The 19,574-nt window shown below is 46.3% G+C and overlaps 1 protein-coding gene across 2 annotated transcripts in view; it reads right to left on the bottom strand.

The window, feature by feature from the left end:
* The window catches only part of ddr2l (discoidin domain receptor family, member 2, like), a 55,372-nt gene that overhangs the window by 17,657 nt on the left and 18,141 nt on the right, over positions 1 to 19,574 (bottom strand). Inside the window, exons 2-11 of one of the 2 annotated variants that reach the window (XM_055918560.1) lie at positions 9,859 to 9,963; positions 8,904 to 9,006; positions 8,234 to 8,462; positions 7,534 to 7,681; positions 6,548 to 6,653; positions 5,668 to 5,854; positions 4,038 to 4,284; positions 2,555 to 2,641; positions 1,511 to 1,653; positions 263 to 470 (exon numbers count right to left, since the gene is read on the bottom strand). In XM_055918560.1, the coding sequence (XP_055774535.1) occupies positions 263 to 470; positions 1,511 to 1,653; positions 2,555 to 2,641; positions 4,038 to 4,284; positions 5,668 to 5,854; positions 6,548 to 6,653; positions 7,534 to 7,681; positions 8,234 to 8,462; positions 8,904 to 9,006; positions 9,859 to 9,916 (1,516 nt within the window). In that variant the 5' untranslated portion in view covers positions 9,917 to 9,963. Of the gene's footprint in view, positions 1 to 262; positions 471 to 1,510; positions 1,654 to 2,554; positions 2,645 to 4,037; positions 4,285 to 5,667; positions 5,855 to 6,547; positions 6,654 to 7,533; positions 7,682 to 8,233; positions 8,463 to 8,903; positions 9,007 to 9,858; positions 9,964 to 19,574 lie in introns of both variants that reach the window. The other variant, XM_055918559.1, reaches the window with a different exon arrangement.

Raw genomic sequence — 19,574 nt, 5'->3', positions numbered from 1 at the left:
GCTAGAGGCTAGAGGGATATGGAGGAGGACTGGAAGGTAAAGAAGAGAGAGAGTCTGAACAACAGATCAGCGTGCATAACATACAACATTCCAGAGGATATTGAGAACCAGAGAAGCAGCCGGTATGATCAACAGGTTGATTTGTAAGAAGCGAGTAACAGTCACAGCAACATGCAAACTATAAGGACTAAGAAGTAACACGATGCCTTTGATTGAAAGAAGGATGAAGGTGGGAGGAGAAAGGAGAGGAAGAGGTGTTCACCTGAGGTCTCTGCACTCCGAGACAGTTCAGGCAGCATGTTCCTGAGGCCGGCCGGGTCTTGGTACTGAGGGTCCAGGAGGAAGACACGCTCGTACGGGTGGTCCATCTGAGAGACCCGGGGGGGCACGGGAGGGGTCTGCAGAATGATGGTGTCACTACTGGAGGACAGGCGCACAGTGACCTCCTCCTCGAGGATACGGCGTGGAGCCTGGGGGCGGGAAGCAGGCAGGGATCAGTCTTTAGCGAAGGAAACGTTATCGCTACCTCCCTCTCCGAGGCGCATCAATTGAGGAGCGAATTGAAGTGAAGAGGAAACTCAGCATCTCTTGGAGGGCAGTGGGAGTTGTTTTATAAAAACACTTAAACACACTAAGGTGTAACGGCCCTGGCTGCGTTTCTGCTAAGATGACATATGGAATTGTTTTAAGATGGTCATACCATGGATCATTTAGATATTTGATTTGTAATATAATAAAACATTGAATTCGATACGCATACGCATACGCTTAGATACGCATAGATACGCATTGAATAACATTCATACATGGAAAAACAGATAGACCAAAATATATCAAAAGGAAGCTTGTTGTGAAATGTCTGTCCTGTATCTGAGACATATAAGAAAGATCAGGAAATTAGATACTTTTTTTACCCATATTTAACCCATTTTGTAAACACTAAACTACTTCCATGATTGTTTAAAACTGGTAGCGAGGACCTTCGGTGGAGTCTTGTGAGGCTTGTGGGCGTCCTAGAGCAAAACAACCAACATGTACGTGAGAGTCTCACCTTTCGATGGTGCTAGCCCAAACTGGTGGGACGCTACTGCTAGTTGGCAGATCGTCGGTACCGACTTCAGATGAGTCCCAAGGTCATATTAGTTTGTAGGCCAAACCGTTCGGACTCTACAGACGTTTTCGTGAGAAGACTGATTTTCGGGATTTCTCCTGGTCTGACAAATACCGCTGTAGCTCTTCCACCTTCCACCGCAGATGCGGAAGGTGAATATCGAAGGATGAGGTGGATTAAGACACAGCCCATGCAAAAAACAGACAGCTTCATGATGCTATTTAGATTTCGGAGGAGAAATAAAAACAATTTACACTTTCCAGGCCATTAGAGTTGCTGAATTTTCCTCTTCACTTCAGAGAACACAATTTTTCACATCCCCTTCTGCCTTCTCAGTTCAACCTGCTAGTCAAAAAGGGTTATGACAGATGTGGGTATCCTGAATATAGTCTGTCCTACCTTCTCCAGCACCTTGCACACATACTGGCACCACAAGATCAGGAAGATGATCACTACGAGCAACAGGATGATCGTCACCAGACAGCCAATCAGAATAGGGGTGTTCCCATCATCCGGTTGGTACTTGGCTGATGGGTTTGTCACTGAGGGGGAGGAGTTAAGGAGTTGACTAATTTCATTTATTTGGAGAAAAAAAAATACATATAGGTCTATAGCCAGTAGTACATATATTTAAAATATGATCAAGCATATAACTTAATCAAGTTATTTCCATAGTGAAAACTATACTGTATACAGTAGAAGCAGGTTGGATGGATCCATTCCCTTTCCTTCAGCTTATTTTACACTTTTGCGGTCAGACTTTTTCAGCTCCAACTAAACAACTGAAATGAAACAAAGTGTTGAAAGGTGCTGCATATGAAAAGGGAGGTGTAGGGTTATACTTTTAGAAAACACCTAAACTATCTAGTACCTGAAAGGGTTCTTTGGCTATCCCCATTGTAGAACCCTTTGAAGAACCTTTTTTGGTTTCCGGTAGAACCCTATTGGGTTCCATGTATAAACCCTTTCCCCAGAGGGTTTTACATGAAACCAAAAAGAGTTCTACCTGGAACTAAAAATGGTTCTACCCGGAACCAGATAGTGTTCTACCTGGAACTAAAACCGGTTCTACCTGGAACCAAAAATGGTTCTACCTGGAACCAAAAAGTGTTCTACCTGGAACTAAAAATGGTTCTACCTGGAACCAAAAATGATTCTACCTGGAACCAAAAAGTGTTCTACCTGGAACTAAAAATGGTTCTACCTGGAACCAAAAAGTGTTCTACCTGGAACTAAAAATGGTTCTACCTTGAACTAAAAATGGTTCTACCTTGAACTAAAAATGGTTCTACCTGGAACTAAAAAGTGTTCTCCAATGGATAAAAACCCTTTTGGAACCCTTTTTTTCTGAAGAGACTACCCCGAAACGCTCAGTTTTGCATTTTCTCCATGAATGGTTATGGTAAGGATTGGGAGAGGGGAAGCAGAGAGTTGAAAGGTTACCAGTCTTGTGGGTGGTGGGCATGGAGCTCTCCTCCTTGGGCCAGGAAGATGTCACCACCGGGGTTATCTGAGTAGGAATCACGGTGTCTGCTGTGGGAAAAAAGGAACAAATTAAGAGTTTATTTCCAAAAACTCTATTTCCACAAATGCTTCAAATTCGTGTTTTTTTTTATCAGAAATTATTGCTTATGGGTAATCTTCATGTGTGTGTGTAAAATATTTTTATTCCTAGTATGTGTATGAAAAAAATATATATTTGCAAAACACTATATATCTTTTTTTTTTGCTAGAATGTTCGTATCCTGTATTTTTGACTGTGATATGTGGTGGAACCACTTAGCTATCTTAAAATGCACTAACTGTAAATCGCTCTGGATTAGAGCATCTACTAAATGCCAAACAATTAAAATGTAAATGTTTTACATACAGATCTCATGTTACTGTATTAAATTATTTATTTAAAACATTTAAATATTGATGTCACAAATGTATCATCTGTACATTTTTTTTTTTTTTAATATAGTTATTAGTTACATTTGACTGTGTAAAACCTAGCAGTTTTACTCATTTCTCTGAGAGTGAGGCAGATATATTGCATTTGCAAAAAAAAAAGATTATTTGTCTCTCTGAAATGAATCCATCAAGTGATAGATTTTAATCAAATATTGTCACATGTGCTCCCTCTCCGGCCTCTAGGTCACCAGGCTGCTCGTTATGGTGCACACCTGTCACCATCGTTACGCGCACCTGCGTGTCATCACACTCACCTGGACTCCATCACCTCCCTGATTACCTTCCATATATATGTCACTCCCTTTGGTTCCTTCCCCAGGCGTTATTGTTTCTGTGTCATGTCTGTGTGCTGTTCGTGGTTTCTTGTTTAGTATTACGTAACGTTTATTCATTAAAACACTCATTCCCTGAACTTGCTTCCCGACTCTCAACCCACATCGTTACAAATACAGTACATGTCTGTCATTGAACAACCTCATGTCATGATTAGATAGTGAAAAAATACACTGATCTCTCTCAACTTCTTTAAACAATAAACACTAATTTACCAACATTTCAGAAAATAGATATATAGCGTTTGAGACAAATCTCTTCAAATGGTCACCTGTGTTAACATACGACACTGAACATTAGAGTCTATATTTTGACAGGGGTTTAGATGGTACATTGCTTGTGCTTGTCACATCACAACCTAAAATCTAGCAAACATTTAAGAGTTTTTGAAAGCCAGGAAATGGCGTGGCTATTTCTACATATTGCACAGGTCTTTAACTGTTTTCCAGTGAACCGGTGCCTGGCGGGGCTCAACATGTGTCAAAGGACAGATAGCGCTGGAAGTAGATCATTGTAGTCTTACGTCCCATAGGGGATGAAGAGGAGTCAGGAAGGAAGGAAGGAAAAGGAAGGAAGGAAGGAAGGAAGGAAGTGAACCATGCCTTAGCGGTAGATATTTCTCTGCTTCCCCTCCTACCTGACTGGAAGGAGATTTCGCTGAACATCATCCACACATCAGCGAAGTGGAAGCGGCAGCGCAGGGCCTTGGCATTACGGCGTCCCAGAGGCACGGTCACATAGCGAGCGCTGGGGTTGCGGTCGTCCAGCACCGTACGGAACTCCACCGGCTCCGCCTCCCAGTTAGCGATGAGGCGGGGCTTGAAGGAGCAGGACACGGAGGAGAAGATCTTCACCCCGTGGTAGAACATATTGTTACTGTGCACCTGTTCAGGGAAGACCACAGTTACATACGAACTACACTGGGAAGACCACAGTTACATACGAACTACACTGGGAAGACCACAGTTACATACGAACTACACTGGGAAGACCACAGTTACATACGAACTACACTGGGAAGACCACAGTTACATACGAACTACACTGGGAAGACCACAGTTACATACGAACTACACTGGGAAGACCACAGTTACATACGAACTACACTGGGAAGACCACAGTTACATACGAACTACACTGGGAAGACCACAGGGAAGACCACAGTTACATACGAACTACACAGGGAAGTCAGTAGGTTTTATTAAAAAATATATTTGTATATTTCTACACAGAGTAACTTTTGACCAACATGAGCAGAACGTGAGCCTCTTCATCCATTGTTGTAGGGCGTGAGCAGCACGTCAAAATGTTGAAAATGAAACCAGAATATAATTTACACTGAGCAGCTCAAACCTCAAGCTTTCATTGAAATAAATGCAATCGTCACACTTGGCAAAAGTTCTGCATCAAATGTAGCAGACCAGTAGTTTACACAGACAGTAACACCACCTCATATGAACAGGCCAGTAGGTTACACAGACAGTAACACCACCTCATATGAACAGGCCAGTAGGTTACACAGACAGTAACACCACCTCATATGAACAGGCCAGTAGTTTACACAGACAGTAACACCACCTCATATGAACAGGCCAGTAGTTTACACAGACAGTAACACCACCTCATATGAACAGGCCAGTAGTTTACACAGACAGTAACACCACCTCATATGAACAGGCCAGTAGTTTACACAGACAGTAACACCACCTCATATGAACAGGCCAGTAGTTTACACAGACAGTAACACTACCTGTCCCATTCCTTCTCTGTCCTTAACCTCGTCTGTTCCATGCCTTCTCTGTCCTTAACCTCGTCTGTCCCATGCCTTCTCTATCCTTAACCTCGTCTGTCCCATTCCTTCTCTGTCCTTAACCGTGTCTGTCCCATACCTTCTCTGTCCTTAACCCTGTCTGTCCCATGCCTTCTCTGTCCTTAACCGTGTCTGTCCCATGCCTTCTCTGTCCTTAACCGTGTCTGTCCCATGCCTTCTCTGTCCTTAACCTCGTCTGTCCCATGCCTTCTCTATCCTTAACCTCGTCTGTCCCATGCCTTCTCTATCCTTAACCTCGTCTGTCCCATTCCTTCTCTGTCCTTAACCGTGTCTGTCCCATACCTTCTCTGTCCTTAACCCTGTCTGTCCCATGCCTTCTCTGTCCTTAACCGTGTCTGTCCCATGCCTTCTCTGTCCTTAACCTTGTCTGTCCCATTCCTTCTCTGTCCTTAACCTCGTCTGTTCCATTCCTTCTCTGTCGGATGCACTTTGGTACCTTCATGGAGGTGAAGTTCCTTTGCTTGTCAAAGACAAACTCCATCTCCACATAGCCAGAGCTCAGACTCCCGTTCCTCCAGCCCACATAGTCGTATCCAGGCCATACATGGTACTGCCGCGTCACCAGGAAGTCATCCTGACCAATCACACCGTCCGTCAGCTGACCCAACCCCCCGGACAGTTTCCTTGGGAGAAGGAAGGCACAATAATTGATTGGATTTATAGTGTTTTTCCAGTGCTCAAAGCGCTTTATATATTAAGGAGGGGAAACTACATCAGAACCGGGTAAAGGATAGAGTTGTAGTGCATTTCAGGTCGAATTATATTAGTATTTGTTGGCTTGTTGTTTAATCTGGAGATGTAAGTCTCTGAAATCTGACGTTGCCTGGTTCATTATGTGTGTGTGTGTGTGTGACGGTGTGTTTGCAGGCACCAGGCCTACCTTCGTTCGTGGGGACGTTGCCTGGTTCATTATGTGTGTGTGTGTGTGTGTGTGTGTGTGTGTGACGGTGTGTATGCAGGCACCAGGCCTACCTTCGTTCGTGGGGACGTTACCTGGTTCATTATGTGTGTGTGTGTGTGTGTGTGTGTGTGTGTGTGTGTGACGGTGTGTATGCAGGCACCAGGCCTACCTTCGTTCGCGGGGACGTTGCCTGGTTCATTATGTGTGTGTGTGTGTGTGTGACGGTGTGTATGCAGGCACCAGGCCTACCTTCGTTCGTGGGGACGTTGCCTGGTTCATTATGTGTGTGTGTGTGTGTGTGTGTGTGACGGTGTGTATGCAGGCACCAGGCCTACCTTCGTTCGTGGGGACGTTGCCTGGTTCATTATGTGTGTGTGTGTGTGTGTGACGGTGTGTATGCAGGCACCAGGCCTACCTTCGTTCGCGGGCGCCGTCGTATGTGGAGTCATTGAGGCTGGCAATGGGATACCCAGGAGGCATCATCAGCTGACCTTCAGGAGAGCTGTATGACGTCAGGCCGTCTACAGTACGGAGAAGAGGGGGATAGAGGTAGAGAGGAGGAGGAGGAGGAGGAGGAGTGGAGACAGAGACTCCGTTCTGAGTCATCATTTTAACTGATCGGACAGTTTCACACACGCACACGCACACACACAGCAATCCCTAATCCTCTGTGGTGTGTTCACAGACCCAATACCGCCTAGCTTTATCATGTCCCAACAACACAAACAAGCATTTCGCTACACTCACAATAACATCTGCTAACCATGTGTTTGTGACCAATACAATTAGATTTTATTTGATTTACCTTCCTTTTACTTGCTATACAACATTTATCACTATTTCTCACAGCATTTCACAACATTTTGTGTGTGTGTGTGTGTGTGTGTGTGTGTGTGTGTGTGTGTGTGTGTGTGTGTGTGTGTGTGTGTGTGTGTGTGTGTGCGTGCGTGCGTGCGTGCGTGCGTGCGTGACTTCCAGAGGAGGCTGTTGGGAGGAGCTATAGGAGGACAGTCTCAATCTAATGGCCGGAATGGAATTAATGGAACGTTATCAAACAAATCAAACATATGGAAACCATGTTTGACTCAGTTCCATTTATGACATTCCAGCCATTACAATGAGCCCGTCCTCCTATAGCTCCCCCAGCAGCCTCCTCTGGAAGTCACGCACGCACGCACACACACACACACACACACACACACACACACACACACACACACACACACACACACACACACACACACACACACACACACACACACACACACACACACACACACACACACACACACACACACACACACAAAATGTTGTGAAATGCTGTGAGAAATAGTGAGAAATGTTGTGTGGCACAATGCATTCTGTGGTTGTGTGTACGTGCCTGTGTATGCCTGCTCTCACCGTGCCAGGGGCAGCCGTACAGCTCCAGTCTCATACACACAGTGGTGGGCATCTTGGTGACGGGGATGAGACGGATGTAGCGACTGATGATGGGCGGGTGAAGGTCTTTGATCACAGAGACATAGGCGTTGTCATTCGCCTCCATCGTCTGACAAGAGATTAGAACCAGTTCAATTACAGAACGGTCCTATGTGACTCCGTTGGTAAAGCTTGGTGCTGTCAAGGTTATGGGTTTGATTGCTGGTGGGGTGAAAATATATATATTGCTGGATGGAAACCGTCTGCTAAATAGCATACATTATATAATAAACGACACCCTATATAATCCCTTCTTACACTTTGTCTCGTGGTCCAACGCAACAATGTAATGTTCAACACAACAATGTAAAACATCCTGGTTTTACAATCATTCCAAAACCTACAAGACATTTCTTTGGTCTAGCCTGGACAAAATCCCTTTTCTCAGCTGTTTCTCCACCTCTACAACTGTATTTGACCACTAAACTAAACATACTCTATATATTTGTCAGCCAAATTCATAATGTTTGTGCTCTGGTCATTTCAGCATTAAAAGATTTCCTCTAGAATCGCTCATAATAGTTGGAAACAACATAACACTAAATATTTCTGCTCCCTCCCCCCCCCCATTCTTCACACCACTTCCCTTTCCTGCACTCCTCACTTCCCTCACTTCCCTCACCTTATTGCCAAGACGATTCTTCCAGGACCTCCAGAGCTGGCCGTCGTGGCTGTAGTTCAGGCGGTACATGCGGGCAAATTCTTTACCCGAGTTCCGGGCATAGCGGCCCTGGGTTCCCACCACTGTCAGGAAGGTGAGCCGGCCCAGGTCGACCTGCAGGTACTGGGTGTCAGAGGGCTGTAGGAGTCCCGCTGGGCACCACGCCCCGTCACCCTCCTCCCGGTTCAACCTGCACTCAGATAGGTTTAGGTTTATTTGAACATCTTGGTACATATGCATAAACATACATAAAATATGATGTCATACAATTTTTTATGTTTTTACACACTATATAGATGAGTCAATGATGACTAAATGATGAATAAATTATGACTAAATTATGACTGAATAATGACTAAAAGATGAATAAATTATGACTAAATTATGACTGAATAATGACTAAAAGATGACTAAATTATGAATAAATGATGACTAAATGTATGGAAAGTTCATCAGCAATAAGTTACAACAGATTGGCATACCACTAAACCGATAAATAGACGAGAGTGGGGAACGGAGAGGAAGATAAAGAAAGATAATTCATGGAATGAAGAGAGAACATTTTTACCATATATCAAGAATACACTTCATACACTGGCATTGTGCTGTGTTGTAATCAATGAACACTTACCTGGCATATTGTGGCCCAGTGGTCTCGTACCATTGGCTGGAGGCGGTGATGTCATGGTCTTTGATCCGGCCATCCTCCATGCCAAGCGGGTAACGGCAGTGTGCTGCCGTAGAGGAGTCAGAGCCAGCAGAAAGTGAACCCGAGGTCATTACTAGTCATACCGTCTCCGGCATTGAGGACAAATGGACTTACTATGGCTGATATGTGGTGGTCTCACCTAGCTATCTTAAGATGAATGCACTAACTGCAAGTTGCTCTGGAGAAGAGTGACTGCTAAATGACAAAAAATATACATTTGGGATCAGCTTCCCTTCCCATAATCATAACCTCAACCATTAGTGAGGAAAACGCTACTGACCCAAGATCAACGGCAAGAGGCAACTTCAGCCTACACTGCCTTACTTAGTTAGTACTTTTTAAAACGGACCTGTGAAATATAGCATCTATATGCAGCCTGCAGGGACTGAATGGTCAGTGTGTGCATACTTGTGTGTACGTGGACGGATAAGTGCCAGACAGTTTGAGGTATTGACGTAGGTAGAGTTAGTTAGGTTAACAAAAATAAGCCCTCTGAAATCCCATGGAAGGAAATTACAGTTGGGTTTTAAAGAGGGGAGATGTAAATATAGGGTGCGTCCTAATTAATATCTCCTTTTCCGCAAGTGTCCACTTGTTCAATACTGCCCACAAATTTAAAAGCATTTGATAATTGGTGGCATGTGCTTGTGGGAATTTCCATCATATTTTTTTTTTACACCAGTCACTTCCTTTCAAATCAGTGAAGGGAAGTGAACAAGTCCACATTTCAGGAGGAAGGAGAGGGAATTGGGTCTGGTCCAGGGTCTAATAGGTGACTAATCCTGATTGGTTAGCAATTGTGCATGTTCACCAGGTGTGTGGTATGACTGGCAACAATGGAATGGGGGAGAGTGTGGAGTAACAGCAGCTGACTCACCTGGGTCGATCTGGGCATTGGCATTGGCTTGAAAGACCAGCAGCAGATAGAACAGCATGGTGGGCCTTAAATGTCTGAGGACAGATGTAGACAGAGGCTACATCTCTGAGAGAGAGAGAGAGAGAGAGAGAGAGAGAGAGAGAGAGAGAGAGAGAGAGAGAGAGAGAGAGAGAGAGAGAGAGAGAGAGAGAGAGAGAGAGAGAGAGAGAGAGAGAGAGAGAGAGAGAGAGAGAGAGAGAGAGAGAGAGAGAGAGAGAGAGAGAGAGAGAGAGAGAGAGAGAGAGGAGAGAGAGAGAGAGAGGAGAGAGAGAGAGAGAGAGAGAGAGAGAGAGAGAGAGAGAGAGAGAGAGAGAGAGGAGAGAGAGGAGAGAGAGGAGAGAGAGAGAGAGGAGAGAGAGAGAGAGAGAGAGAGAGAGAGAGAGAGAGAGAGAGAGAGAGAGAGAGAGAGAGAGAGAGAGAGAGAGAGAGAGAAAGAGAGAGAGAGAGAGTTTTAGTCAAATGACCCATCACAATTTCTGGAAGGTCGTTGGTTCATAGCTACCATATTATTACATTGTGCCCTTGAACAAGGCACTTAACCCCTACATGACCCTAGGCTCCTCTTTGTATGTGTTTGCAGAGCAAAATCTGAATTTCTGTCACAAGACAAATGTAGTCTGATTCTATTCTAATCAATTGTATTTTATATACCGTACCAGAAATACAAGTAAATATTATGCACTGATGACTGTAGTAAACACAGACCTGGTTATAACATTTACACCGCTGTAAATGCCACCGTATCATTCTGGGGTAGGCCATGATTAATATTTTGTATCTTCTAACAGTTTCTTTGAAGTACTGTGTGAATCGCCTCAGGCCTTGGGAATGAGACACTGGACGTACTGTCAACTGAGAATGTTCATCCATGAAGCTACTGTTAGGCAGAGTGCACCAACGACAACAACTAACCACAGACAACTCCTCGGGTGTATTCGTTAGTGTACAACGTAGCTAAACGTTTTGCCACTGAACACGTTTTTACCAACGAAAACAAGAGATTCTATTGGACAAATTCATGTAGGTACCTCACTGTTTCTTCCTGTTTTCTTCCGTTTTGGTTCCTAAATGATTCAATAACCTCACTGTCCCACTGTACTGTATCTGTCTCCTCTACTGAGCCTAGTCACTGTCCTGTATCTGCCTCCTCTACTGGGCCTAGTCACTGTACTGTATCTGCCTCCTCTACTGAGCCTAGTCACTGTCCTGTATCTGCCTCCTCTACAGAGCCTAGTCACTGTACTATATCCCCCTCCTCTACTGGGCCTAGTCACTGTACTGTATCCCCCTCCTCTACTGGGCCTAGTCACTGTACTATATCCCCCTCCTCTACTGAGCCTAGTCACTGTCCTGTATCTGCCTCCTCTACTGAGCCTAGTCACTGTCCTGTATCCACTTCCTCTACTGAGCCTAGTCACTGTACTATATCCCCCTCCTCTACTGAGCCTAGTCACTGTACTATATCCCCCTCCTCTACTGGGCCTAGTCACTGTACTGTATCTGTCTCCTCTACTGAGCCTAGTCACTGTCCTGTATCCACTTCCTCTACTGAGCCTAGTCACTGTACTATATCCCCCTCCTCTACTGAGCCTAGTCACTGTCCTGTATCTGCCTCCTCTACTGAGCCTAGTCACTGTACTGTATCCACTTCCTCTACTGAGCCTAGTCACTGTCCTGTATCTGCCTCCTCTACTGGGCCTAGTCACTGTCCTGTATCTGTCTCCTCTACTGAGCCTAGTCACTGTCCTGTATCTGCCTCCTCTACTGAGCCTAGTCACTGTCCTGTATCTGCCTCCTCTACTGAGCCTAGTCACTGTACTGTATCTACCTCCTCTACTGAGCCTAGTCACTGTCCTGTATCTGTCTCCTCTACTGAGCCTAGTCACTGTACTGTATCTACCTCCTCTACTGAGCCTAGTCACTGTCCTGTATCTGCCTCCTCTACTGAGCCTAGTCACTGTACTGTATCTGCCTCCTCTACTGAGCCTAGTCACTGTCCTGTATCTGCCTCCTCTACTGAGCCTAGTCACTGTACTGTATCTGTCTCCTCTACTGAGCCTAGTCACTGTACTGTATCTGTCTCCTCTACTGAGCCTAGTCACTGTCCTGTATCTGCCTCCTCTACAGAGCCTAGTCACTGTACTGTATCTGCCTCCTCTACTGGGCCTAGTCACTGTCCTGTATCTGCCTCCTCTACTGAGTCTAGTCACTGTACTGTATCTGCCTCCTCTACTGAGCCGAGTCACTGTCCTGTATCTGCCTCCTCTACTGAGCCTAGTCACTGTCCTGTATCTGCCTCCTCTACTGAGCCTAGTCACTGTACTGTATCTGCCTCCTCTACTGAGCCTAGTCACTGTCCTGTATCTGCCTCCTCTACTGAGCCTAGTCACTGTGCCTAGTCACTGTACTGTATCTGAGCCTAGTCACTGAGCCTAGTCACTGTACTGTATCTGTCTCCTCCACCTCCTCTACTGAGCCTAGTCACTGTCCTGTATCTGCCTCCTCTACTGAGCCTAGTCACTGTCCTGTATCTGCCTCCTCTACTGAGCCTAGTCACTGTACTGTATCTGTCTCCTCTACTGAGCCTAGTCACTGTCCTGTATCTGCCTCCTCTACTGAGCCTAGTCACTGTCCTGTATCTGCCTCCTCTACTGAGCCTAGTCACTGTACTGTATCTGTCTCCTCTACTGAGCCTAGTCACTGTCCTGTATCTGTCTCCTCTACTGAGCCTAGTCACTGTACTGTATCTGCCTCCTCTACTGAGCCTAGTCACTCTACTATATCTGTCTCCTCTACTGAGCCTAGTCACTGTCCTGTATCTGCCTCCTCTACTGAGCCTAGTCACTGTACTGTATCTGTCTCCTCTACTGAGCCTAGTCACTGTCCTGTATCTGCCTCCTCTACTGGGCCTAGTCACTGTCCTGTATCTGCCTCCTCTACAGAGCCTAGTCACTGTCCTGTATCTGCCTCCTCTACTGAGCCTAGTCACTGTACTGTATCTGCCTCCTCTACTGAGCCTAGTCACTGTCCTGTATCTGACTCCTCTACTGAGCCTAGTCGCTGTACTGTATCTGTCTCCTCTACTGAGCCTAGTCACTGTCCTGTATCTGCCTCCTCTACTGAGCCTAGTCACTGTCCTGTATCTGCCTCCTCTACTGAGCCTAGTCACTGTCCTGTATCTGCCTCCTCTACTGAGCCTAGTCACTGTCCTGTATCCACTTCCTCTACTGAGCCTAGTCACTGTACTATATCCCCCTCCTCTACTGAGCCTAGTCACTGTACTATATCCCCCTCCTCTACTGGGCCTAGTCACTGTACTGTATCTGTCTCCTCTACTGAGCCTAGTCACTGTCCTGTATCCACTTCCTCTACTGAGCCTAGTCACTGTACTATATCCCCCTCCTCTACTGAGCCTAGTCACTGTCCTGTATCTGCCTCCTCTACTGAGCCTAGTCACTGTACTGTATCCACTTCCTCTACTGAGCCTAGTCACTGTACTATATCCCCCTCCTCTACTGAGCCTAGTCACTGTCCTGTATCTGCCTCCTCTACTGGGCCTAGTCACTGTCCTGTATCTGTCTCCTCTACTGAGCCTAGTCACTGTCCTGTATCTGCCTCCTCTACTGAGCCTAGTCACTGTCCTGTATCTGCCTCCTCTACTGAGCCTAGTCACTGTACTGTATCTACCTCCTCTACTGAGCCTAGTCACTGTCCTGTATCTGTCTCCTCTACTGAGCCTAGTCACTGTACTGTATCTACCTCCTCTACTGAGCCTAGTCACTGTCCTGTATCTGCCTCCTCTACTGAGCCTAGTCACTGTACTGTATCTGCCTCCTCTACTGAGCCTAGTCACTGTCCTGTATCTGCCTCCTCTACTGAGCCTAGTCACTGTACTGTATCTGTCTCCTCTACTGAGCCTAGTCACTGTACTGTATCTGTCTCCTCTACTGAGCCTAGTCACTGTCCTGTATCTGCCTCCTCTACAGAGCCTAGTCACTGTACTGTATCTGCCTCCTCTACTGGGCCTAGTCACTGTCCTGTATCTGCCTCCTCTACTGAGTCTAGTCACTGTACTGTATCTGCCTCCTCTACTGAGCCTAGTCACTGTCCTGTATCTGCCTCCTCTACTGAGCCTAGTCACTGTCCTGTATCTGCCTCCTCTACTGAGCCTAGTCACTGTACTGTATCTGCCTCCTCTACTGAGCCTAGTCACTGTCCTGTATCTGCCTCCTCTACTGAGCCTAGTCACTGTGCCTAGTCACTGTACTGTATCTGAGCCTAGTCACTGAGCCTAGTCACTGTACTGTATCTTTCTCCTCCACCTCCTCTACTGAGCCTAGTCACTGTCCTGTATCTGCCTCCTCTACTGAGCCTAGTCACTGTCCTGTATCTGCCTCCTCTACTGAGCCTAGTCACTGTACTGTATCTGTCTCCTCTACTGAGCCTAGTCACTGTCCTGTATCTGCCTCCTCTACTGAGCCTAGTCACTGTCCTGTATCTGCCTCCTCTACTGAGCCTAGTCACTGTACTGTATCTGTCTCCTCTACTGAGCCTAGTCACTGTCCTGTATCTGTCTCCTCTACTGAGCCTAGTCACTGTACTGTATCTGCCTCCTCTACTGAGCCTAGTCACTCTACTATATCTGTCTCCTCTACTGAGCCTAGTCACTGTCCTGTATCTGCCTCCTCTACTGAGCCTAGTCACTGTACTGTATCTGTCTCCTCTACTGAGCCTAGTCACTGTCCTGTATCTGCCTCCTCTACTGGGCCTAGTCACTGTCCTGTATCTGCCTCCTCTACAGAGCCTAGTCACTGTCCTGTATCTGCCTCCTCTACTGAGCCTAGTCACTGTACTGTATCTGCCTCCTCTACTGAGCCTAGTCACTGTCCTGTATCTGCCTCCTCTACTGAGCCTAGTCACTGTACTGTATCTGTCTCCTCTACTGAGCCTAGTCACTGTCCTGTATCTGCCTCCTCTACTGAGCCTAGTCACTGTACTGTATCTGCCTCCTCTACTGAGCCTAGTCACTGTACTGTATCTGCCTCCTCTACTGAGTCTAGTCACTGTACTGTATCTGCCTCCTCTACTGAGCCTAGTCACTGTCCTGTATCTGCCTCCTCTACTGAGCCTAGTCACTGTACTGTATCTGCCTCCTCTACTGAGCCTAGTCACTGTCCTGTATCTGCCTCCTCTACTGAGCCTAGTCACTGTACTGTATCTGTCTCCTCCACCTCCTCTACTGAGCCTAGTCACTGTCCTGTATCTGCCTCCTCTACTGAGCCTAGTCACTGTCCTGTATCTGCCTCCTCTACTGAGCCTAGTCACTGTACTGTATCTGTCTCCTCTACTGAGCCTAGTCACTGTCCTGTATCTGCCTCCTCTACTGAGCCTAGTCACTGTCCTGTATCTGCCTCCTCTACTGAGCCTAGTCACTGTACTGTATCTGTCTCCTCTACTGAGCCTAGTCACTGTCCTGTATCTGCCTCCTCTACTGAGCCTAGTCACTGTACTGTATCTGTCTCCTCTACTGAGCCTAGTCACTGTCCTGTATCTGCCTCCTCTACTGAGCCTAGTCACTGTACTGTATCTGCCTCCTCTACTGAGCCTAGTCACTGTACTGTATCTGCCTCCTCTACTGAGTCTAGTCACTGTACTGTATCTGCCTCCTCTACTGAGCCTAGTCACTGTACTGTATCTGTCTCCTCCACCTCCTCTACTGAGCCTAGTCACTGTCCTGTATCTGCCTCCTCTACTGAGCCTAGTCACTGTCCTGTATCTGCCTCCTCTACTGAGCCTAGTCACTGTACTGTATCTGTCTCCTCTACTGAGCCTAGTCACTGTCCTGTATCTGCCTCCTCTACTGAGCCTAGTCACTGTACTGTATCTGCCTCCTCTACTGAGCCTAGTCACTGTACTGTATCTGCCTCCTCTACTGAGTCTAGTCACTGTACTGTATCTGCCTCCTCTACTGAGCCTAGTCACTGTACTGTATCTGTCTCCTCCACCTCCTCTACTGAGCCTAGTCACTGTCCTGTATCTGCCTCCTCTACTGAGCCTAGTCACTGTCCTGTATCTGCCTCCTCTACTGAGCCTAGTCACTGTACTGTATCTGTCTCCTCTACTGAGCCTAGTCACTGTCCTGTATCTGCCTCCTCTACTGAGCCTAGTCACTGTCCTGTATCTGCCTCCTCTACTGAGCCTAGTCACTGTACTGTATCTGTCTCCTCTACTGAGCCTAGTCACTGTACTGTATCTGTCTCCTCTACTGAGCCTAGTCACTGTCCTGTATCTGCCTCCTCTACTGGGCCTAGTCACTGTCCTGTATCTGCCTCCTCTACAGAGCCTAGTCACTGTCCTGTATCTGCCTCCTCTACTGAGCCTAGTCACTGTACTGTATCTGCCTCCTGTACTGAGCCTAGTCACTGTACTGTATCTGCCTCCTCTACTGAGCCTAGTCACTGTACTGTATCTGCCTCCTCTACTGAGTCTAGTCACTGTACTGTATCTGCCTCCTCTACTGAGCCTAGTCACTGTCCTGTATCTGCCTCCTCTACTGAGCCTAGTCACTGTACTGTATCTGCCTCCTCTACAGAGCCTAGTCACTGTACTGTATCTACCTCCTCTACTGGGCCTAGTCACTGTACTGTATCTACCTCCTCTACTGGGCCTAGTCACTGTACTGTATCTACCTCCTCTACTGGGCCTAGTCACTGTACTGTATCTACCTCCTCTACTGAGCCTAGTCACTGTACTGTATCTACCTCCTCTACTGGGCCTAGTCACTGTATCTGCCTCCTCTACTGAGCCTAGTCACTGTACTGTATCTGCCTCCTCTACTGGGCCTAGTCACTGTACTGTATCTACCTCCTCTACTGAGCCTAGTCACTGTACTGTATCTGTCTCCTCTACTGGGCCTAGTCACTTCGCATTGACAAAGACAACGTACATCGTCAAGTTCTGAGAAGGTTTTGATGTGTCGCTCAAACCTTACTGCACATCCTCGTGTTTCTTCAGAAATGCAACATTGAAACTTTCTCTCCCTCATATTCACCATCTCAGCCCCATACCAGTGTCTACATACTGTATGTGAAAACAGCGCATTTCTACGCTCTGCATTTCTGTGCTCTGCATTTCTATGCTCTGCATTTCTATGCTCTGCATTTCTATGCTCTGCATTTCTATGCTCTGCATTTCTGTGCTCTGCATTTCTGTGATCTGCATTTCTATGATCTGCATTTCTGTGCTCTGCATTTCTATGATCTGCATTTCTGTGCTCTGCATTTCTGTGCTCTGCATTTCTGTGATCTGCATTTCTATTCTATGATCTGCATTTCTATGATCTGCATTTCTATGCTCTGCATTTCTATGATCTGCATTTCTGTGATCTGAATTTCTATTCTATGATCTGCATTTCTATGCTCTGCATTTCTATGATCTGCATTTCTGTGCTCTGCATTTCTGTGATCTGCATTTCTATGATCTGCATTTCTATGATCTGCATTTCTATGATCTGCAGATAAAAAGATGCACAAAAAAAAGGTGCAATTTACTGATGTCATCGAAAGTAAAAACATGAAGAAAATAAAACAGTGAGGAGGACCATGAGATCTGCAGTCACACAGGAAGCAGGAAAATGTCATCCCCCTGGCTGATGTAATCAGACTGCACTTTTTATAGGACCTTTCTTCTTCTTATCTTTTTAACTTGAGAAAATAGAAACGCAACATTTTCACATAGATGTTGGTGTGGTGCTGAAGATGATGAATATGAGGTTGAAAAGTGGTATAAACTCCCCCGTTAAGTTTTCCTGCCCTGGCTCCTATCTATCGTCTACTAACCCTGTCTTCTCTAAATCTTTCCCAATGTGTTGACCCCTTCCCCCACACGTTTCTCCCTCTCCCTCTCTCTCTCTCTAGTCTCTCTCTCTCTCTCTCTCTGGTTGTTTTCAAAGCTCTTGTTGCTTACTGTTCCCAGGAGTCTGGGTCTCTGGATATAGGCCCAAGCAGAGCCTGGAGCCTTGCCAGAGTACTGTGCCTGGGAAACACCACAGTTTGCTGGGCTGAGCCACTGGCACAGGCCTTCTTTTATTGCCCACTTAGATTGAAAGAAAAATATGGTTTCAGGGTAAAATCCCCCACGGGGTGAATAGTGTGATACATGCTCACAGTCAACAATAATCAAAAACGTGCAAAACACTCAGCAATGACAATCCCACATGTTGCCTTGTTGACTAGATGCTTGTATTACTATCCCCATGGGAACTGGAAATCCTCACGTCCCCACAAGGATAGTTAAAACAAGGACAATTCTCTATAACGGGGATATTTCCCACATCCCCACGAGGACAAAGGCTATTCTAAATTTAGGGTTAGGGTTACAATTAGCATTACAATTTGGGTGAGGGGGTAAGGTTAGGGTGTGGGTTAGGTTTAGGATTAAGGGTTAGGGGAAATAGGATTCGAAATGGAAATCCATTTTAGGTCCCCACAAGGATAGTAAATGTGTGTGTGATCCATCCATGTTGTTATTTGGGGTTGACAAGTTTACAAACCCTGGACATAAACCCCAGGCCCACGCAGAGTTCTTACGCAATCCTCCAAAATGAATTCAGACCCCTCCCACCCCCTTCATGTCTTTGCAGCACATAGCAACTTCTGCTTTTTTCAATTTGTTCAGGATCCTTGCATCCTGCCATGTCACCGTGCTTTGAAAGTGTAAAGATGGTCTCTCTCTCTCTCTCTCTCTCTCTCTCTCTCTCTCTCTCTCTCTCTCTCTCTCTCTCTGTCTCTCTCTCTCTCTCTCTCTCTCTCTCTCTTTCAACATTACTCTGGGAAAACCTCAGCTGCACTGAGGGCAGTCTAACTCAAATTGTTGAGAAAGACTAGCAGAGAGAGAGTGAGTGAGTGAGTGAGTGAGTGAGTGAGTGAGTGAGTGAGTGAGTGAGTGAGTGAGTGAGTGAGTGAGTGAGTGAGTGAGTGAGTGAGAGAGAGAGAGAGAGAGAGAGAGAGAGAGAGAGAGAGAGAGAGAAAGAGAGAGAGAGAGAGAGAAAGAGAGAGAGCGAGAGCGCGAGAGAGAAAGAGAGAGAGAGAGAGAGAGAGAGGAACAGATGAACGGTGAGGGATGGAAAGTCAGGAAATGTATGGAAAGAAAGAGAGAGAGATAGAGAGAAAAAGGAGGAGGGGGATTGGGTGAGGCAGATAGTCACAGCTGGTTTATCTAATCCTTGAATCAAGCCGAGGCCTGTTCAACAAAGAGATTCCTCTGTCCTTGCTCATCTTTCTAAGGGTCTCACGTGACCAGGCCCGGAGCCGAGCTGAGCAGCAGGGTTACAGATCCTGGACATTGCTGCTGAGCACCAGGGTTACATACCCTGGGCCTTGTGAGAGAGAGAGAGTGAGAGAGAGTTGAGAGAGTGTGAGCGGGTTTCACAGCCAGACAGCAACCCCTCCGTTTCCAAGCCTCCCATCTCATCTTCCCTAACCCTACATCAGCACAGCAAACAGTCCTAAATCCCCCAAATTCCAAACATACGACGCAATCCAGAGATCACATTCTCCCATACAGGACCGAGCATGTCCTCCTTTTTTTCAGAGGTGAATGAAACTGGAGTTGACTGAGAACAAAGCACAGAACAGAACAGTGTCTACTGTTCTAGTCATATGTCTAAAGAGCTCAGT

The sequence above is a fragment of the Salvelinus fontinalis genome, chromosome 4 (assembly GCF_029448725.1).
Source record: "Salvelinus fontinalis isolate EN_2023a chromosome 4, ASM2944872v1, whole genome shotgun sequence".
Taxonomy (NCBI): Eukaryota; Metazoa; Chordata; class Actinopteri; order Salmoniformes; family Salmonidae; genus Salvelinus; species Salvelinus fontinalis.
This window is presented reverse-complemented; position numbering and strand designations above follow the sequence as displayed.